Below are 17,424 nucleotides of genomic sequence, written 5' to 3' on the forward strand. Positions count from 1 at the left end.
GATAGACGCCGGGCCAGGTTTCTCAACTGCTTTAGACAGCTCAAGTACGACATTTGGGGCCTTTGAGAAGACAAAGAACAGTGATATCACGGGTTGGTACACGTACCCGTGTTTTTTTGCAAATTGTGGCAACAGAACCCAAACTTCTGTCCGGACAGCGCGAGGAAAAGGGGCAGAAGAGGCTAAAGGGCGTGGCAGTACATCAGTTGCAGACGCACGAAGAACAGATATATAGCACACAAGGAAAGGAGCAAGCAGCCAGCTAGAGCAGCAATCCCTTGTCCGTGTTTGATGCTGGAGGCGCTGCTGGCACCGGGAAGCAGCAGCAGCAGCAGTAGCGCCGCCGGCGTTGGAAACGCATGATGCCTGGTGGCGATCGACTGTGGTGCTGGGACTGCCGGTTGTCGGTGCTGGCTCACGGTTTAGAGTGCCGGTTGCCGGGTGATTCGTTGAGCGAAGATGGCCCCCTTTCGGAAGATTGTCCTTGTGAAGAACTGCGTTTGTGGGGATATATATTGATGATTCGGCGCTCTTGGGGAGGGGAGGTTAAGTTGGGATGTATTTTGGCAGGCGCTGTTCGATTTGTTATGAACTTTCGCCGTCTGAAGGAAGAGACTGTAATAGGCGGAGATCAATTCTGAAGATGCCGAGTTGAAGATTGGTATGATTGTGGGGTTTGCTTGCGAGATGCATGATTCGTTGCGTGAGGTATCAGGTAGTTGCAAGTGATGTTGATGATAGTGGTGATGGGGCGATAGGGGTAAGAACAAATAGACTCTACCTTTCTGAACAACCCTTTGGATTATCAGGAAGAAGAAAAAGGAAATGGCTCAATTATCTCTTTATAGTCTTCTTTTGTCTTTACCTTGAGTAAGTTCTAGCATCTACTTGTACGATTGTCATTCGTAGGCCAATACTTCGCAGGCCATCTACTTCAACTACTGCTGCCTAAGACCTATACCCAGCATACGCATACCATCTGCCAGCAGCGACACGATCCCCAATGCGGCACAGATACTCCCCATATTACATGTATCTAATGCACTGAAAATGAAACAGCAAGAGGGGGGGGGGCAAGTTCTGAAATAGATTGCTTGGAGAATTTGTTGTCGTCGTCAAGCTCACAACTTTCTGCTGCTATTTAAGGTAGGTAGTTGGCTGTTCAGACCTACCCTGCGTTCAACACACGACACCACAAAAACCAGCCTTTAGTCACTACGCCATCTACTGCCAGTCTTTAGACAATCTGAAACTCATCCTCCCCCGAATAATCTTCCGTCAGGCTAAAAAAAAAAGAAAGGCTCCTGTTGTATCTACACAATCTCAAGAAGGAATAAAAAAAAAAAAAAAAGAGGGTGACAAATGTGGTAGGTAGGTAGGTAGTCCAGCAGATATAGAGCTCGCAATTACTCTCGGCGCGACATGGTCGCAAAAAGCCGATGAATTTCCCACGGAATCCAGCGGGATTTCTCACTTACACCTAAAGCGACAAATCCCACTCCCAAGAACTCACAAGAATAAACACAATCCCCCTTCCCAGCCTGCATCACCAACGACTTCCAAATCAGCTTGGAGCTTCTTCTTCCCCTTTGAACCAGCAGCCATCATTCATTGTAACTCGTGCGCTTATAGCAAAAAACCGGACTTTTGAGAATTGGGGCATTAAAAAACCAACATCCCTTCCCCTCCCACCTTTCCCCCGTCTGTGGCCCCCGCAAAACGGCCGAGCAAAACGAACAACATCCGCAGCGGGGTTTCTTCCCACAGGATTCACGCCAAAGTGATCGCCAATTTACTTGTACTTTAATCGCGTGTTCATGCATCTTTGTTGCAATTAGCATTCCTTCCAACTTCTTGACCATCACATGCTTCTGCGCTTTATATACCTCATCGCACACATCGTTCCCCGTTACCCTCAACAATTGCTTTGTAAAGAGCTTCATCGTCTTCTGATTTTAATCAATTCTTTCACCTATTCTGTCGTCCGTATCGGCGCATCGCACGTCGTCTGTGTTCTGTTTGTGACTCCGGAGCTGCCTGCATACGTCATAGAGGGCAGCGCAAAAGAAACCCCTGATCTTCATCTCTCCGAAACACCACTGCGGGGTATCAAGAACAGCCTCGCATACCTACCTTACCTTGTCTATCTCTATACCCAAGCCTCGCATCGTGGCGCCTTTTACTCTCTTCTCGTCGTCCTCGTTGTCGTCGTATCGAGACCGCTTCAAACAATCACAAAACACAAACACAGACAGACAGACAGACAGACAGACAAAGAGAGAAAGAGATTCAGAGAGAGGAAAAGCTTCGCCCAACATGTCCGGCCCCGTCCCAACCGCCACGTCCCTGGCCGACATCTACCCGCCGTCGGCCCTCGCCGCAGAGGCCCCGAGATGGAACGCCCTGCTGGCCAAGTTCCAGACTGAGTTCGGCCGCCCGGCGCGCTTCGTCTCGCGCTCCCCCGGCCGCGTCAACATCATCGGCGAGCACATCGACTACTCGCTCTACTCGGTCCTGCCCATGGCCATCACCGCCGACGCCCTCATCGCCGTCGCCACCAAGCCCGCCGCCCCGGACGCCGCCGCCTTCACCATCCGCGTGCGCAACGTCCAGGGCGCAAAGTTCCCCCCGGCCGACTTCGACGTGCCCTTTGGCGCCGACGTCGACATCGACTCCACAAAGTTCGAGTGGACAAACTACTTCAAGAGCGGCCTCCGCGGCGCCCTCGGCCTCCTCTACAAGAAAAGGGGCCCCGACTTCCGCCCCTGCGACATGGACGTGCTCATGGACGGCAACGTCCCCGTCGGCGGCGGCCTGAGCTCCAGCGCCGCCTTTGTCACCGCCAGCGCCCTGGCCGTCATGGCCGCCAACGGCGAGAGCGCCGTCGACAAGAAGGAGCTGACCGAGCTCGCCATCGTCAGCGAGCGCGCGGTGGGCGTCAACTCCGGAGGGTACGTGTCTTTTGGTGATTTCTTCTCGGCTGCCATGTGGCCCCCGTTGTCTGCTTTGCCTTCACCCCGTATAATCTGCACCCGCAATCCCCCATGATCTTCCTCGCAGCAGGTGGATACACGTATCTGCTGCTCCATAGAGTAGTAGTATCACCTCCTGCGTTATCATGTACTCCACCGCTTGTCCTGCAGCAAGCAAGTAAGCAAGCAAGCAACGCAGGCAGCAAGCCCACACCTCCCACCCCTCCTCTTCCCCCTTCTCCTCCATCCCCCCCTAACCCCCCTTTAAACCTGGGACCAGGAGCGTTGTACTACTACTACTACTACTACTATCGCACCACCAGATCTCCTCGCCCTAAACATCGCATATATACTATTACTACTACTAGTACAATGCTGACAGTCATCGCCACAGCATGGACCAGGCTGCTTCCGTCTTCTCGGAACAGGGATCCGCCACATTCGTGTCCTTCACCCCCAGCCTGTCTGCCCGGCCCGTCAAGTTCCCCCCAACAAGGCCCGAGCTGTGCTTTGTGATCGCGCAATCATTCGTCACCTCCAACAAGCATGTCACTGGACCCATCCACTACAACCTCCGTGTCGTAGAGGTTAGCTTTGCGGCTGCTTACCTCCATGCCAAGCTCAACCCACCCGGCACGGAGCTGCCACAGGACGCAGGCCCCCTTGGCATCAGCCTTCAGGGGTTCCACGATGCCTTCTTCTACCACAACGGCGGGTCAGACTACGCTGCCGCCAAGAGCCTCACCAAGGAGGAGGAGCTGCGCCGGCTGATAGACATCACCAAGGACACGCTGACCCGCGAGGACGGCTACACGCGGGAGGAAATCGCCTCCGTCCTCCAAATGTCCGTGCCGGAGCTAGAGCAGCGCTTCATGTCCAGATTCCCCGTCCGCGCCGACCGCTTCAAGCTCAGGCAGCGAGCCCTACACGTCTTCACCGAGGCGCTACGCGTCGTCCAGTTCCTCGCCCTGCTCGAGGGGCCCCTCCACACGGGACGGACAGACACCACCCAGTTCAACCAGGAGCTGGGCAGGCTCATGAACGAGACCCAGGACTCGTGCAGGGACCTGTACGAGTGCAGCTGCCCCGAGCTAGACGAGATATGTCGCATCTCACGTGGCGCAGGGGCTTATAGCAGCAGGCTGACGGGAGCTGGGTGGGGAGGATGCAGCGTCCACCTTGTGCCGGCCGACAAGGTGCAGGCCGTCAAGGAGGCGCTGGAGCAGCAGTACTATTCCAAGCTGGACCTGACCGACGAGCAGAAGGAGCAGGCCGTGGTCGTGAGCCGGCCCGGTCGAGGGAGCGCCGTCTTTATAGTTGAGGGAGGCCAACTAAGTTGAAGGAATTAAGGGTGGGAAAGGGTGGGCAACGAAAAAAAACAACAACAAAAAAAGACACACAAGTAATGTGAACGAGTCCGCAATGGAGTATGGATCCAGTCGTTCTTCTTCAAGCCGCTGATATGATATATTTTGGACATACCAAGAGTCGTTTGTCTAGACAAGAATATGATAAGCAAGCAGTCAATCTGGAATACACAACACTGGGCTCCACGTACTTGTTTCGCCGGTTCAACTTACACGACTTACACGTACATCTCTTGTGTAACAAAGCCGCGCTTGACCACCTTGCTGATATGCTAGATTCCAACAGGCAGGCCCCTAAGCATGACACGATGTTGAGCTCGTCCATCATGACAATGAGCCGATGAGTTTATCCTGGAATCCCTGTGAGCTGACTGCACGGTCCGGTAGTTGTGCTGTTGAGACACGGCAAAAAAAAAAGGGGGGGGGGGGGGGAGGGGGGTTAAAAAGCGACTCACCAAGAAGCCCCATGAAGCCAACCCAATCATTGCCTCTCTCGTGTTCTATCACATATACGATAAAAGTCCCTCCAAAAACTTATTTCCACCCACGGGCAAAGGAAAAGCTTCATCGTCGCCTCACTTGCCTCAAACACGGCCCGCAACCAACTCCTTCGGGGGAGCCATTCCGTATCAGAACAAAGGCAAGAGAGCCAAGTCGTCTCACTAGCACGGCGTTGTCTGGCCCCGAATGAGACGGGAACACGGTCCCTTGATGCGCTCACCTTTCTTTCTCTCACACACACCCTTCCCCCTCACCCTCCTTCCTGGCCTCTCGACCCCTTGTCTGCCACACACATACACACACACACCCAGGCTTCAAAACCCGGGACTGGTGAGCATTTGGAAAGGGGAATACTATTACCACAATTGGTCGTCTGACACGCCCACCCCACACAGAAGAAGTCAATCTCGTAGCCAAGACCCCTCAAGAAGCGTGGCAAACAAGGGAATTAGGAAAAAAAGAAGAATGTGTCAAGGAAAAGGGAAGGGGGAAAGACTCTCGGTAGCGAATAAGCGTCGCATAACGGAGAGCGTACTGCCGTCTCTGTCTGTCTCCCCCTCTGACTCTTTTTCTTTTGCTCTGGGAAAGGCGGATTCCGCCTCATGATGAGGAACCTCGAGATTACAACTGCCGAAATGGGCGAAAGCGTGCCGGCAAGACCACGCTGCGGCTGTGAGAACACTGAGAAAACCGTTCATATAGTAAAATGCAGTCAAATAAAGAAGCGATTGGAGTCCAAGCGATTCGGCTGGGGGGAATCAAAGCATCCAATGCGGAGACACTTTTGGGTTCCTATCGTGCGTTTGGCCTATTTCTGTCTCGTTGCAACCTGCTGCCCTGTTGCCATCTTCAGGGATGCCCAGACGATTCATAGGATACCACACATGGGGTGTTATCCGCATGAGGAATGGACATTGTTACATGTCCTCAGAGTAATAAACGGCTTCTCCCGAGAGCAAACCGGCCCGGGTGAGGAAATAAACTAAAATGTCGCTATTTGCCCGTCCATTGGAGGAAATATTTTGCGTCGGATATGCAATCTGTCCGAACTTTCAATATCGAGCCGTCTGGTCAGTCATATGTCCAGGAAATGAGAGGCTTGTCCAGATACAATCGTCAACAAAGGGTCGGATGGCTGTCGGCAGCATGGCAAGCAACAGGGGTCCGGGAATAGCGCGGTGTCACCAAGGCTGGAACGGTGGGGATGACAAGGAAGAGAACGACCGTTGCTACTCTGAAGCTTCCAAGCTTCGTTGAACATGGGAAGAACTCCTGGATACCAGAGATAATACTCCGTATGACGCTTGATTTTCGGATATGTGCCGGAGATTGCCAATAAGGTCTATTAAAGAACATGCCATTGGTACGAAGACCTGGTCATCAACGACCTGAGAGTAACGCCGAAGTCGAAACCGCCTGGACTTCGTTCGCGAGGGGCGTGCCTCTTCAGCCTCCGATGTTATCTGCTCGACAGCCTTTCCTCTTTCGAACAAATGGCTGTTTGGACTAACCACCGGAGAGGAACCTGTAAGGCTTAGCAGGCTCATCAAGGAGCTACCACTTCCATCTCTGGGCTCGGCGGGCTTGCCGCTTGTTTAGCGGACCTCGCGGTCGGTAATGCGGAGGATGTACAGGTAGTACTACCAGGAGAATCATCAGTCCAGGCGCGAAAACCGAAAACAAAATATGGAGAAGGGATAATCACTAACAGAGGTGCCTCCTCTTCTTGTCTGGCGTCTCCTGTGTCAGCTAAACCAGGCCAACTGTTTTGCTATTTAGTTAGACACACGGTAAGCATGGACGGTGACATGGCCACGATAGCAAAAGCACGCATAGCCATGTATTACTGCCAATCTTTGGCCCCAGTCCCTCGCCATCGAAAGAGCTGAGCCACACGAGCCGTGACGGCTCAACTGCAGGCAGAAGAAGTTGCAGCAGCATCTCGGCGTGCCGTTGCCCACCATATACGACACACACTGCGGCATCTGTGCCACATGTTCAACCGCCGAGCAACGCCGAGTGCCGGAGGTGGTTTCCTGATTTGCCCGCCGTGGGACTGGAGCGGCATGACACCAATACTGTACACAACGCGGGTCCATCTACAATCTCGACGCTTTCTCTTGTTCGGGAAATGGCAGTCATCTCGTTCATAACGAGACACCAGGGGCGTCGGCGGTGACAAGGTGCCCTCCATTGAGGCCTGCTCCGGTCCAGCACCCCGTTCTCCGTCTTCGGTTCTTGTTCCGTATCAAACGTAGTCTGCATTCCTCCTGGCAAGATCTCCTTTCTTCTCAGACGTGTGGTTGCCGATTCTGTCTCGCATCATTGGTCCACCTAGTTCTCAATTGAAAGAGAGGCGTAATCCAGCTCTGTATATGCCTCCGGGAACCAGTCCAGTTGTCCCTGTCATCCACTAGCTGTAGCGGTCCGGAGCACCAGTCATTGCCCCTTATTGATGGCATCTCCTGGGGCTTCGGAGTATATCATCATGTATCAAATGAAATTGTCATTCTTGACCAGAAGATGCTCTTGGCTGTCATGGTACAGCGTTGCCAGGGCGCGTTCGACTCTCCAGCATCTTGATCATCTGCGCAGCTAGACGCCTGGGTCAGTATACATGTGTAACTGGGGCCCATACCTGAATGAGAATCGAGATTATACACATTTCGGATTACCATATCCTCTGTCACGGCTGCGACGACTGAGTCGAAAGGCGGTACTATGTTCCTCTTGATCGACGAGGATCAATAGGCTGTTGACTAGCTCTCATCCTGAGTGTCGTCCGACCCCGGAATCCTCATCCCCCTGATACCAAAAATAGCATCAGCCAGAGCAGGCGCAGATGCACGAAGTACTTCCTGCGGTAGGCGCATGCGCCCTCCCGGTAAGGCTATCAAGGATCAAGGCGCCATTCACCAGAATGGAGAAGCTCTCAGACCAGAGTGACCGGCCAACGTTATCGCAAGGATCGTGAGAGCGCCCAGTGGACAACAGCTGCATCAAGGGATGTATTTCTAAGGTTCTTGTGTTGCGAATACATCACATGTATCGCTTGTAGGAGTAATCTGTCGCGCAATACTTCATTGTGTTGCATGGGCCGGTAGTAGGCTGTCATCTGAATTGCTTCCTTGGACACAGAGAAACGTACCAACCGGCCTTAGAACAGCTCAGCGATCGATCACCTCTGCAGCACATCGGCTAAGGAGTCATCTTTGGCAAGTGAAAGTATCACAGCACCCTTCGTAGGGTATGTGCTTTGGATGAGCAAGGTGCCAAAGCAGCTAAGGCTGTACGTAAGACTTGTGAAGCTGGCTAGCATCTGCCACGTTGTGGTAAAGTGGGCTAATTGTCGACCCTCTCGTTTTCTGTGTGCTTTCCCTGCCATGTAATCGACTAAAAGACACCCGGAGCGGACTCTTGGCTCTCGTCAAGCGATGGTTTCGTCCGCCTGGGAAGTCGTTAGCGTAGAAGCAATGATCATCTCAACTCTAGTCTCCAGGCATCTAATCAATGCCAGGATTAGAGCAGAACTTGCTTCTGCAGGAAGCGAACCAGTGGTTGAAGGAGCCGTCCTGACTGGAGGATTAGAAATGCTCGTGATCCTGGAAGCTTTCCGTGCGTATCTAGTACCGTATTCAGTAGTTGCATCGAAGCAGGTTAGTAGATCGCTACCGGCGCAAGGATCCGGTAGTCAGAGCGTACTCGTATGTACTCGGCAAGACAAGTTATACCTACCAGCCTACCTCGGTAGTATGGCAGCCTGAGGCATAGCTTGGGCTCGTAGTGCTGCAATGCCGCCGAGTGGTGCCGGATGTTGTCAACGCAAAGGGTCAAGTTTCTGGACGAGCGGCTCGACGTCTGGCAGCTTTCAGTCTGCGGGTAGCATCCAAATGGTAGCACCACTACTGGTGAATATATGCATGCTTATGGCTAAGCTAGAGGACGTGTGCGACCTGCTCGTGCCGTGTAGTGTACTGTAGTATTGCAGGTGTGGATGGAGTCGTGCGCACTCCGTACTCCGTACTTGCACAGGAGAGAGGCCGGTATGGCCTGGCTTTCGGCGGAGGTGGCATTTGTGGCTCATTTGCGCAGAACAAGACGGGCATTGACAAGCAGCGACCAAAGCTCCGCCCTATGGGTGGACCTGCTGCCACATGAAGGATGCTGAGGAAGGATATTGCGGCCTTAAGCGATCTGACTGGGCCGGGATCCCTGTCACCTTGCGTTTGTCCCTATTTGCTAGTTAGTCTGGGGCACGCATCCATGAACCAAGGCCGCTGCCACGACGGTGAAGCAGATCAACCCACCTAAAGGGGCCCAGCTTATCCTAGTGTTCAGATGATCATGCGCTCAAAGTATAATGGCAGCTGAGATCTCCTCCGGGCCATGGGAGTCCATCCAGAAGCTCTTTGGCGTACGAGTGCATCCAGCAGCATCCCTACCACGAGCACGGAGTAGGCAGTACTAGGTGCTTACTCTCTCAGGAGCTCCAAGTCCCACAGACAGCGTTCGTTGAAAGAGGACACCCCACCACGTGTAATGAACAGTTTCGGCTCTGTAAACTCAGGCAAGGGGCCAAGCATCAAAAGACCGTCCTAGCGCCGCTTGAGGGAGTATCCAGCTACACTCACACATCCGTTGCTTTCGACTCTGAGAGTTTATTCACCTTTGGTCAGCATATAGCGTACCGTGAGGGGTCAAGGTATGTAATTACCAGGAACAACTCCAATGAGGCGCTCCCGCCACTCGGGAGGGACAGGAAGATTGCTGCCACGACCGCCCACCCGTGCTCCCAGTATCTGCCCGCCCTTATGCCGTATTCCGGATTGCGTACCCGAGACGCCACTGGCAGGCGTTTGCAGCAATTGCAGTCGGTCGTTGGGCGGATGATTACAAAAGCAACTGCAGGAAAGGGATTAGCACAGGAGGGCCTTGCCAGGTCCCTCGCCGCTGAGCAATATCATTCTAATCACAGGGCGGGAGATCCTGATTTGATTTTCTCAGGGCCCGTCAGGGTCTTTTTGCTGGCTGACGGGACGCCCGGGACGATCGCTGTCCAGGGGTGTGTGAAAGTGGCCCAGGTATCTGCTGCTGCTGTCATCACAACGGCCCTTATATCCGACAGAGAAAAAGGGAAAACGGGTGAGGGTAAACGGGAGCGGCAGAGGCGGGGGGGTTTGAGGGGGAAGAAGGGGAGAAGACGGGTTTCTTCGAAGCGTATCTTGCTACAACTCGTGCGTCCAATAAGCCATACTACCTTACGATACTGCCACCACTCACCACCATCCTGCATCTGGCGACTGCCTCCTGCCGCCTGCCCGTCCTTGCCGCGTCCTCTACCTGCCATAATACATGTATACTACCTAGGTACTTAGGTACAGTCGGTCCTTGGATTCTTCCGACAGCCTCCACCAGTGCTCGTTAGTTGGCCGTAGCGAGCTGCTAACTTCCATGCTCACTCGACTCCATCGTCATTCTCCTGCCGCCTCATGTTGACTGATCGCGTTACATGGCTCGCATTCTGTTGCTCTGCATCTGGCCGCATCGCATCCCTCTGCTTCGTGCTCGTACCTTGACCAACCAACAGCCTCTCCGTCGCACCGCACTGCAGCATCTGCCGTTCTGACGCACCCGCCGTTTTGCCAGGCTGCGTGGCCTGGCATGGCCTGGCTGGCATCGCCATCCCATGGCTCCCATGGCGTCGCCTCTGGTGATCGCCGCAATTTCGGAAGCCAGATCTGCTGGTCTTCCGCCTTGTTGGCATGACTAAGGTCGGTGTGTTTGTTCTATTTGTTCTTTGCGCCTTAACCCCGAGCCGATAACTTCTGCTAATTATCTGGCAACTTGTGCCGACCAGCCAATGGCACACGATACCTGCAGCGCGGTGACACGCCATGTCTTGCAGACGGCTGACACTGTGCCGGAGACCGTTCTATCCGCACCACCCGTGGCTCATATCTGATGGAACTATGTACCCTTGCCGGATGCTTGTACAAGTAGGGCATTCTATGCGAACTAAGATAGTTTGCTTACGGAGTACATGGCACCATTCCCTCTTGATGCAAAAGCGAGCGACGTTAGCCGGTTCAACTTACGAGTGTTGGCTGTCCTGGGGGATGCGACGGTCGACCAAGCTCTCAATTGCCTGGGCTTGTCGTATATCCACAGCGCTTGCGAAGCCTTTTGACAGCTACCAGACGGGGTTCGGCTCCTCTGCTCCTAGGTATGTCGTGCAGCATGGGCAGATGGTTGTACGACACAGGACGACGCTATACACCGAATACGCCGACGGCCCTGCTCACGACACGGAGTATGTATGTACTCGTCTTAGCGGTTCACAATGGACCACTATGTACCTTGAGCCTGGTTTCTAGAAGGGTAGGAGAGGTTGCGACGAGTACAGCACGCAGCCTTACGATTAGCTCGTCAACCACACATTACGTGCAGGAGGAGCATTGCTGTTAGTCCGAAGTGCTACTGATGCTGCAATAGTAGTAAACAGCAGAGGCAGGCTCAGCAGTCTGCCGTACGCCTGTCTTGGGTTATAGGGGATTGCCAGGATATGTCAATCCGAGTTCGTCCGTTCGGCTCTCGCTGGTGACAGGCATATCCGCGTTCATGACTCGGATATCAAAGAGCCCAGCTGGGTGTCAATGCGGTCGTTCAAACACGTTCGAGTACTACCTACCCTTTATTCAGTGTTGCCGACGAGTAGGTAATAGATGCCTCTTTTTTATTTCTTCTTCTTCTTCTTCTCATATCCCCGTCAATGTTGTCCGGCAGTCAGTGATGCCAGAGATGCGGCTAACTCGACCTAAAGAGCTCAGTATTCTATCGCCACAGTCTTTCAAGTTTATGGTGAAGCTGCAGTGCCTGGAAGGTAAGACGAAGCACGGGCCGGAGGCACCACAGAGGCTGCACCGAGGCAGTCAGGGGCAGTGTGCCTACAGCCATTGGACTGAGAAAAGGGGGGGAGGAGAGAAGGTAAGGCAATGAAATCATTATTCAGATATGTATCACTTAACGCAGAGCTGGGCTGTTGCAGCTGATATCGAATTGTCACAGCTTCTGCTTAATCACAGAGCGGATTAACAACCCCAGGTAACAGCATCTCAGGGTGGCTCTTTTGTCTCGCCAGGCGCTTTAGCCATAAGAAGAGACAAAAAAAAGGGTGTTGGAGGGGTCGTTGTCTGCGAGAGGCCCCTGTTGATATCCAAATCACATCGCAATCTGGTCCCGAGAGCACGGCCCCTCGGCGCTGTCGTTCAGTACTAAATGTTCTGGGATATCCCAGTCGCTACTCAGCCCTGCTGTCGGGTCGTGTGAGGGCGTGCATGGAGGAAATGCGGGAATGCTTCTTGGACCGCACGCCGACCCAACCAGGGTGGAGAGGACATCACTTCCCTTCAGAGACCGGGGCATTGTACTCCGCAACACTACGGCTGACTGCGGATACTAGGCGCTTCATCAAGTCCTCTTCACTCTTGCAGACAACGTCGCAAAATTCAGACCCGTTCGTTGCAGGTCTGCCCTATGTCGGCGTGGAGAAGACATTGACGCACGCCGTGACGTTGAATTGTACAAGCCCCTGTACTACTGGTAACTCAAGCTTTCTGCCACTGCCTTTGGCAATCGCTCGTCTAGGAAGCTAACCATAGCCCGTCTCCTTTATTAGCCGCACTCGTGTTCCACAGTCTTGTCTCTGTCTAATAAGGCACGAAAGCGCTGCCTTACTCGGTCAAACAGCCGCATACCCACACATCTCGGTGGCTTTCAACTAGGCTCCAGAAAGTCGGGCATCAAATTTATCCGCCTCTTCTTAGCCCTCCGCAACCAGAGAGGACTGATGAAGCACGGAGGCAATATGCTGTCCATTCTCAGCGTAACTCGAAAAAGTTTCCGCTTGGCATTCATTGGTGTTAGATTGGGGTTTTCGGCCCAATTGTTGTCAGCCCAATGCCTTGATTGATCTGAAGAATGCGTGCGGATGCGAGCTAACGATGCAATTGAAACGAACCAAGAGTCGAAGGAAGGGATTGCAGGAGCCTCAATCGCGTGGGATGATTAGGCCTGAGTCTCCGTCTGCGATTTCCATTGAGGCCGTTCTGCATACGCCGGGCCTTTCTTGCTCATTCTTCGGGGTTACGAGTTTATCTGGTTTCTGTCTTCCGACGACGTTGGAAGCTCGCTTCTGTTTCTGAAGTAGACAGTTCAGTACCTGGCAGCCCAGTTTGCTTGAGTGGAACCTGCGGTTCCAGTCCGCTGGCTTGGTGACAGCCACCCGGCCTTGTATCTGGATCCATCGAAGGTGCAGGGATACTAGCAACCACCCAACCCATGTCACTCATGCCGCACGCCCCTCTTCACCTGCTCACTCATCTTCAATGCCTGGTTGGCGGTCCTCCGAACCGTCTGTACGGTAGCAAGCCACCGAGTCGATAGCCTACTTGCTACCTAGTGCTGGTGCTATCACCACGCCCTGCATACTACAAGTACATACGCATACTAGTAGTACTACTTGTACATACCTTACTGCCTGCAACACAGCCAAGACGAGCAACGACAGGCGAGATAAAGGGGACCAAGCACAATCAGCACCAGAAACCGCTAAGGGGGAAGAGGCTTAGACCAGGTCTCGATGCCGCAAGACAGGCTCCCTTGACATGGAGATGGACAAGAAGGTCTCCATCCATCCAAACTTTGGACTGTTGCCCAGACAAGCAGACAACGAGCGATATCCGCCTGGTTACCGCTCTGGCTGGTGGGAACCTTCTCGCCCATTGTCACCCGCCTGTCCTGTCGCAATGGCTCGTCGACAACCGCTCCATCCCGTCGTCCTGATCCTCTCACACCCCCCCAGCTTCACTAGCGTCCTACGTATGCGCTCCCTCGTGCTGTCAGTTGGTGGCACACGGGTCGATGGCCTGCCCCTCGGCTCGCCTGGCCTGGCTCCAGCAACAGAAACCGCAGCCGTCCCCTTCTGGAGGGCGTCCGGTTGCAGGGCCGCTCGGCGACGCTCCGCTGCTGGTTCTGCTGCTGCTGCTGCTAGTATCTCATCGCCATCTGGCGCGGTATTTCTGCGTGGCATTGATATTTCGTCCTTGTTCCTGCTTTGCTCGCCCGCACTAGGAGGTGCCGTAACGACCGAGGCGGAGCCCTCCCTCAGATCAACGTCTCCATAAAGACAGACGCCTCCGGCGCATCTTAATTCTCTAACCGACTCCTTCTGCTCACTTGCTCCAAAACAGGGTGGAGGACCTTTTCGTCTAAAGCAACCCAAATTCGTCATCGTCATACCCGCTGGTCGTTCGCATCGGCCGACTAAACGGAAGCTAGATCACGGGCCTACACGAACGCCTCGGTCAGCACGTGTTGAGCGATCCCCCCCCATCACCAACCCATCCCACTTAATTCTCACCAGACCCTGCTCGTCTCTCACGAGTTAGAGGGATCTCGTCTCCGCGTCCTGAACTCTCTCGGGCACCGTTACTACTTATATCTGACAACCGCTTCACCGCCCTTGGTCACATATTCTTTCGACCTTTTGCTTATAATAACCGATTGTGACAGGCGGGCAACGTCTCCCGCATCATCTCGATATACTGCCCGTTGCCTGCGTTTGCTACTTGTCCTTTGCTTGCCTTTGCTGCTTCCAAGCTCAACATCACCCTGTTGCCTAGTGTCAAGAGGTTCTGGCTTGATTCGTCTTTGTATATCAGTCCAACTCCCGCCCCTTCTCATTTGATACATGAATTTGGAACATCGGAATCTTCTCTACTAGACTGGTTTCACAACAGACATGGCTCAGGGACTTTGGCCAGATCATGAGGGTGCCTCGCCCGAACTTAACCTACCTCACCAAGAGCGGGTCGACCGTCAAATGATCCGGCACCTACTTGGCAAATACTCACGAGAGGAACTGGGACGGCTGTTACAAGAAGAAGGACGCCTGTCACCATCATCATGTGAGTGCTTAATATACTTTCTGCTACTGGTTGACATGCACAGCTTCGTCTGTTGTAAGCTTTTTGGAAATCCGTGGTGGCGCTTCTGACATGTCCACCTCCATACAGATGAGGAACGATCCTTTATGCTCTCGAGCAGCAACACATCCAACCGAAGCTCGCACGATGATTCATCAAACGTGTTCGATTCAACGGGCAGCAGCAGCAACACATTCTCAGATACGTCGTCGACATGTGGCAGCGTCGCTTCCAACCTCTCGCCCCGAGCAAGCAACAATCGCAAGCGCAACGCCAGCCCGTCGGCGCCTCGAGCCAGCACAGCCCTTACGGACGAGTCGTCCTGGGATGCCGAAGACACCACTCCTACAACAGCAGCCCCCAAGCAAAAGGGCTCCTTCACCTGTGGCTTCTGTCTCGAGGAGGGCATCCAGAAGACATGTACCCGCAAGAACGACCTCAAGCGCCACATGGAAGACTTCCACCACACAAACGCGCAATGGTTCTGCAGGCATCGGGGCTGCCAGATGGTCTTTGACTGGCAAACGGCTTACAAGGCCCATCTGAAGAACGCCCACGGCGGGTCGAGGATGAACCTGGACGATGCCAAGATCCCACTGTGTCCGCAGACGGTGTTTGCGTGCGGCTTCGAGAACTGCCTGCAGGTCTTTGAGGCGCCAAGCGATGCCCATGCTGGCCCAACCTTCAAGGAGTACGTGAGCCATGTCGTCAAGCATTTCGACGAGGGCGCAAGCAGCGGCCAGTGGAGCTACTCGGCGAGGATGCGCAACCTGCTGCGGCAGTCGAGCGTCCTGACTACCTGGTCGCAGTCGCTGTGGCCAGACGCAGACCCGAGCCGCCTGCGGTGGAATTCCCAGACGAGCAGCGTCCTGAGAAAGCGGCTGGAGACTAGGCACCTTGGCGACATGCAGTTCCTTGTCCAGTACGCCATCGCGCTTGGGTCCAGCCCCAATGGCGCCATCCAGAACTTTCGCGCGGACTTTGTCACTCCCATCCGCAGCGAGTGCCGGCTGGCCATCCACGGCCACGCCAGGGCAGCTGTTCCGTCTGCCACGCCGACTCCTGAGCCGGACCACATGCTCCAGTACGGCATGTCGACGGGCGGTCCGAACCCGGCCATGGTCGCTTATTACCAGCGGCACGCATACATGCCTCAGCCGACGCAGCCGCAGATACCTTCGCCGAGCTACACTTTTCAGAATGCGCCTCCCTCTCCGGGATACGACGCCCATCAACAACAGCAGCAGCAGCAGCAACAGCCGCAGCAGTACATGGGTATGTCCGACACTCCGATGGTAGGGTCGGATTACGTGCCACATGCGAACAGCAATCTCCAGACTATGCCCGGTGCTGCTTATGCCACCAACGGCATGCAGAGTCCCGCACCCACGGATATTTGCGGTGCCGCAAGTCTGGGCTCGAACCTGGAGCAGCGGACCAATACGTACGCATACAACTCGTCTCCATATGCATACTGAGAAATCACGAGGGTAGCATCGCTACCCTCGTCCCACGGACGATTTAGAGTTCCATACACAAGACCAATGTGACCACCTGCCCTGGTGGTCGCTGGCCTCGCGGCATAGCAGATCGGACGCTTCTTTCTCTCTTTTCTCTCTTTTCTGTTGGTTGGACACACTGCCGGCACGGACGGATATGCATACATTAACGACAGCGGTTCGGTTGGCGGGATTTCCTGGACCCCTGGGTGGGCTGGAGGACAGACGATGACACAATAACGGCCGACATGCGCGTTCCTCTTCATTTATTTGCCTTTTTTTCTCTTCAGACTTCTAATTCCCGCCCTGTCTTTTATTTTTTTTTCGATATACCCTCGCCAGCCCGCAATTATTTTCTCATGACTAAGATTGATTCAGAAGATGAGGGCACAGGCCGAAGAGCGACGTTGATATTTAACGTCTGTTTGATGACGATTTTGTTTGTCTTCAGAAAAACATACACGAGAGAACAGCGAGATTTTGGCTTTCTACTTTTCGTTTTTTTTCCGGGCTGGTAATACATATCGATGAGGGTGTGATTACTAGACCAAAGGGGACATCTGCGATTTACACGGTGGGCGAAAGTCGGGACTTCAGTTTGTCCCTCCCTTGTTGATCTCTTTTGTTTTTGGCTTGGTCATTTTGGGAAGCGTTTCAAACGGGCAGAAATGACTTATCAATGCAGGAGTACATAGGAGCAAGAGGAACACATCTCTTTGTACTGTGTGTGTGTCTGTCTGTTTGTGTGTGTCTGAATGACTGCGAGTTATTATTGATTGCTACGGCTACAGCTACAGCTACGGCTACAGCCACTGCTGATACTGCTTCTTGGACTCCCTAGAGATGGGTGGGACCTTGTTTATTAGAAGGACGCAAATGGGCTATTATTGCGCCGTGGGATGCAGCAATGCAGGTATTAGTACACCCTCATCCTTGGTGTCAAGCGCTGCTACTGTGCTGAATGGAGGTAGACAAATGTGATGCATCAAGTTTTGCCATTACACGAGACTTGCACAATACGTCGGACCGGAGTAGCGGCCTGTTTGGAATCGGGGGAACTATAACTGCCACTTGCAGTAGCAACCATGTATCTAGTATGTAG

The 17,424-nt window shown here is 53.7% G+C and overlaps 2 protein-coding genes across 2 annotated transcripts; both read left to right on the plus strand.

Annotated features, from left to right (window-relative positions):
• Positions 1 to 1,333: 1,333 nt before the first annotated feature.
• Positions 1,334 to 4,312, plus strand: gal1 (galactokinase; the record flags this gene model as incomplete). Its single annotated transcript, XM_006961245.1, has 2 exons — positions 1,334 to 2,951; positions 3,367 to 4,312. The coding sequence occupies exons 1-2, from the start codon at positions 2,317 to 2,319 to the stop codon at positions 4,310 to 4,312; spliced, it is 1,581 nt and encodes a 526-aa protein (XP_006961307.1). The 5' UTR covers positions 1,334 to 2,316.
• Positions 4,313 to 13,644: 9,332 nt separating this feature from the next.
• Positions 13,645 to 16,301, plus strand: TRIREDRAFT_102920 (uncharacterized protein; the record flags this gene model as incomplete). Its single annotated transcript, XM_006961246.1, has 4 exons — positions 13,645 to 13,911; positions 14,411 to 14,529; positions 14,849 to 14,859; positions 14,914 to 16,301. 4 exons carry the CDS (start codon positions 13,645 to 13,647, stop codon positions 16,299 to 16,301), a joined length of 1,785 nt encoding a protein of 594 aa, XP_006961308.1.
• Between the last annotated feature and the right edge of the window lie 1,123 nt (positions 16,302 to 17,424).

The sequence above is a fragment of the Trichoderma reesei genome, assembly GCF_000167675.1.
Source record: "Trichoderma reesei QM6a unplaced genomic scaffold TRIREscaffold_1, whole genome shotgun sequence".
In the NCBI taxonomy this organism is placed as follows: Eukaryota; Fungi; Ascomycota; class Sordariomycetes; order Hypocreales; family Hypocreaceae; genus Trichoderma; species Trichoderma reesei.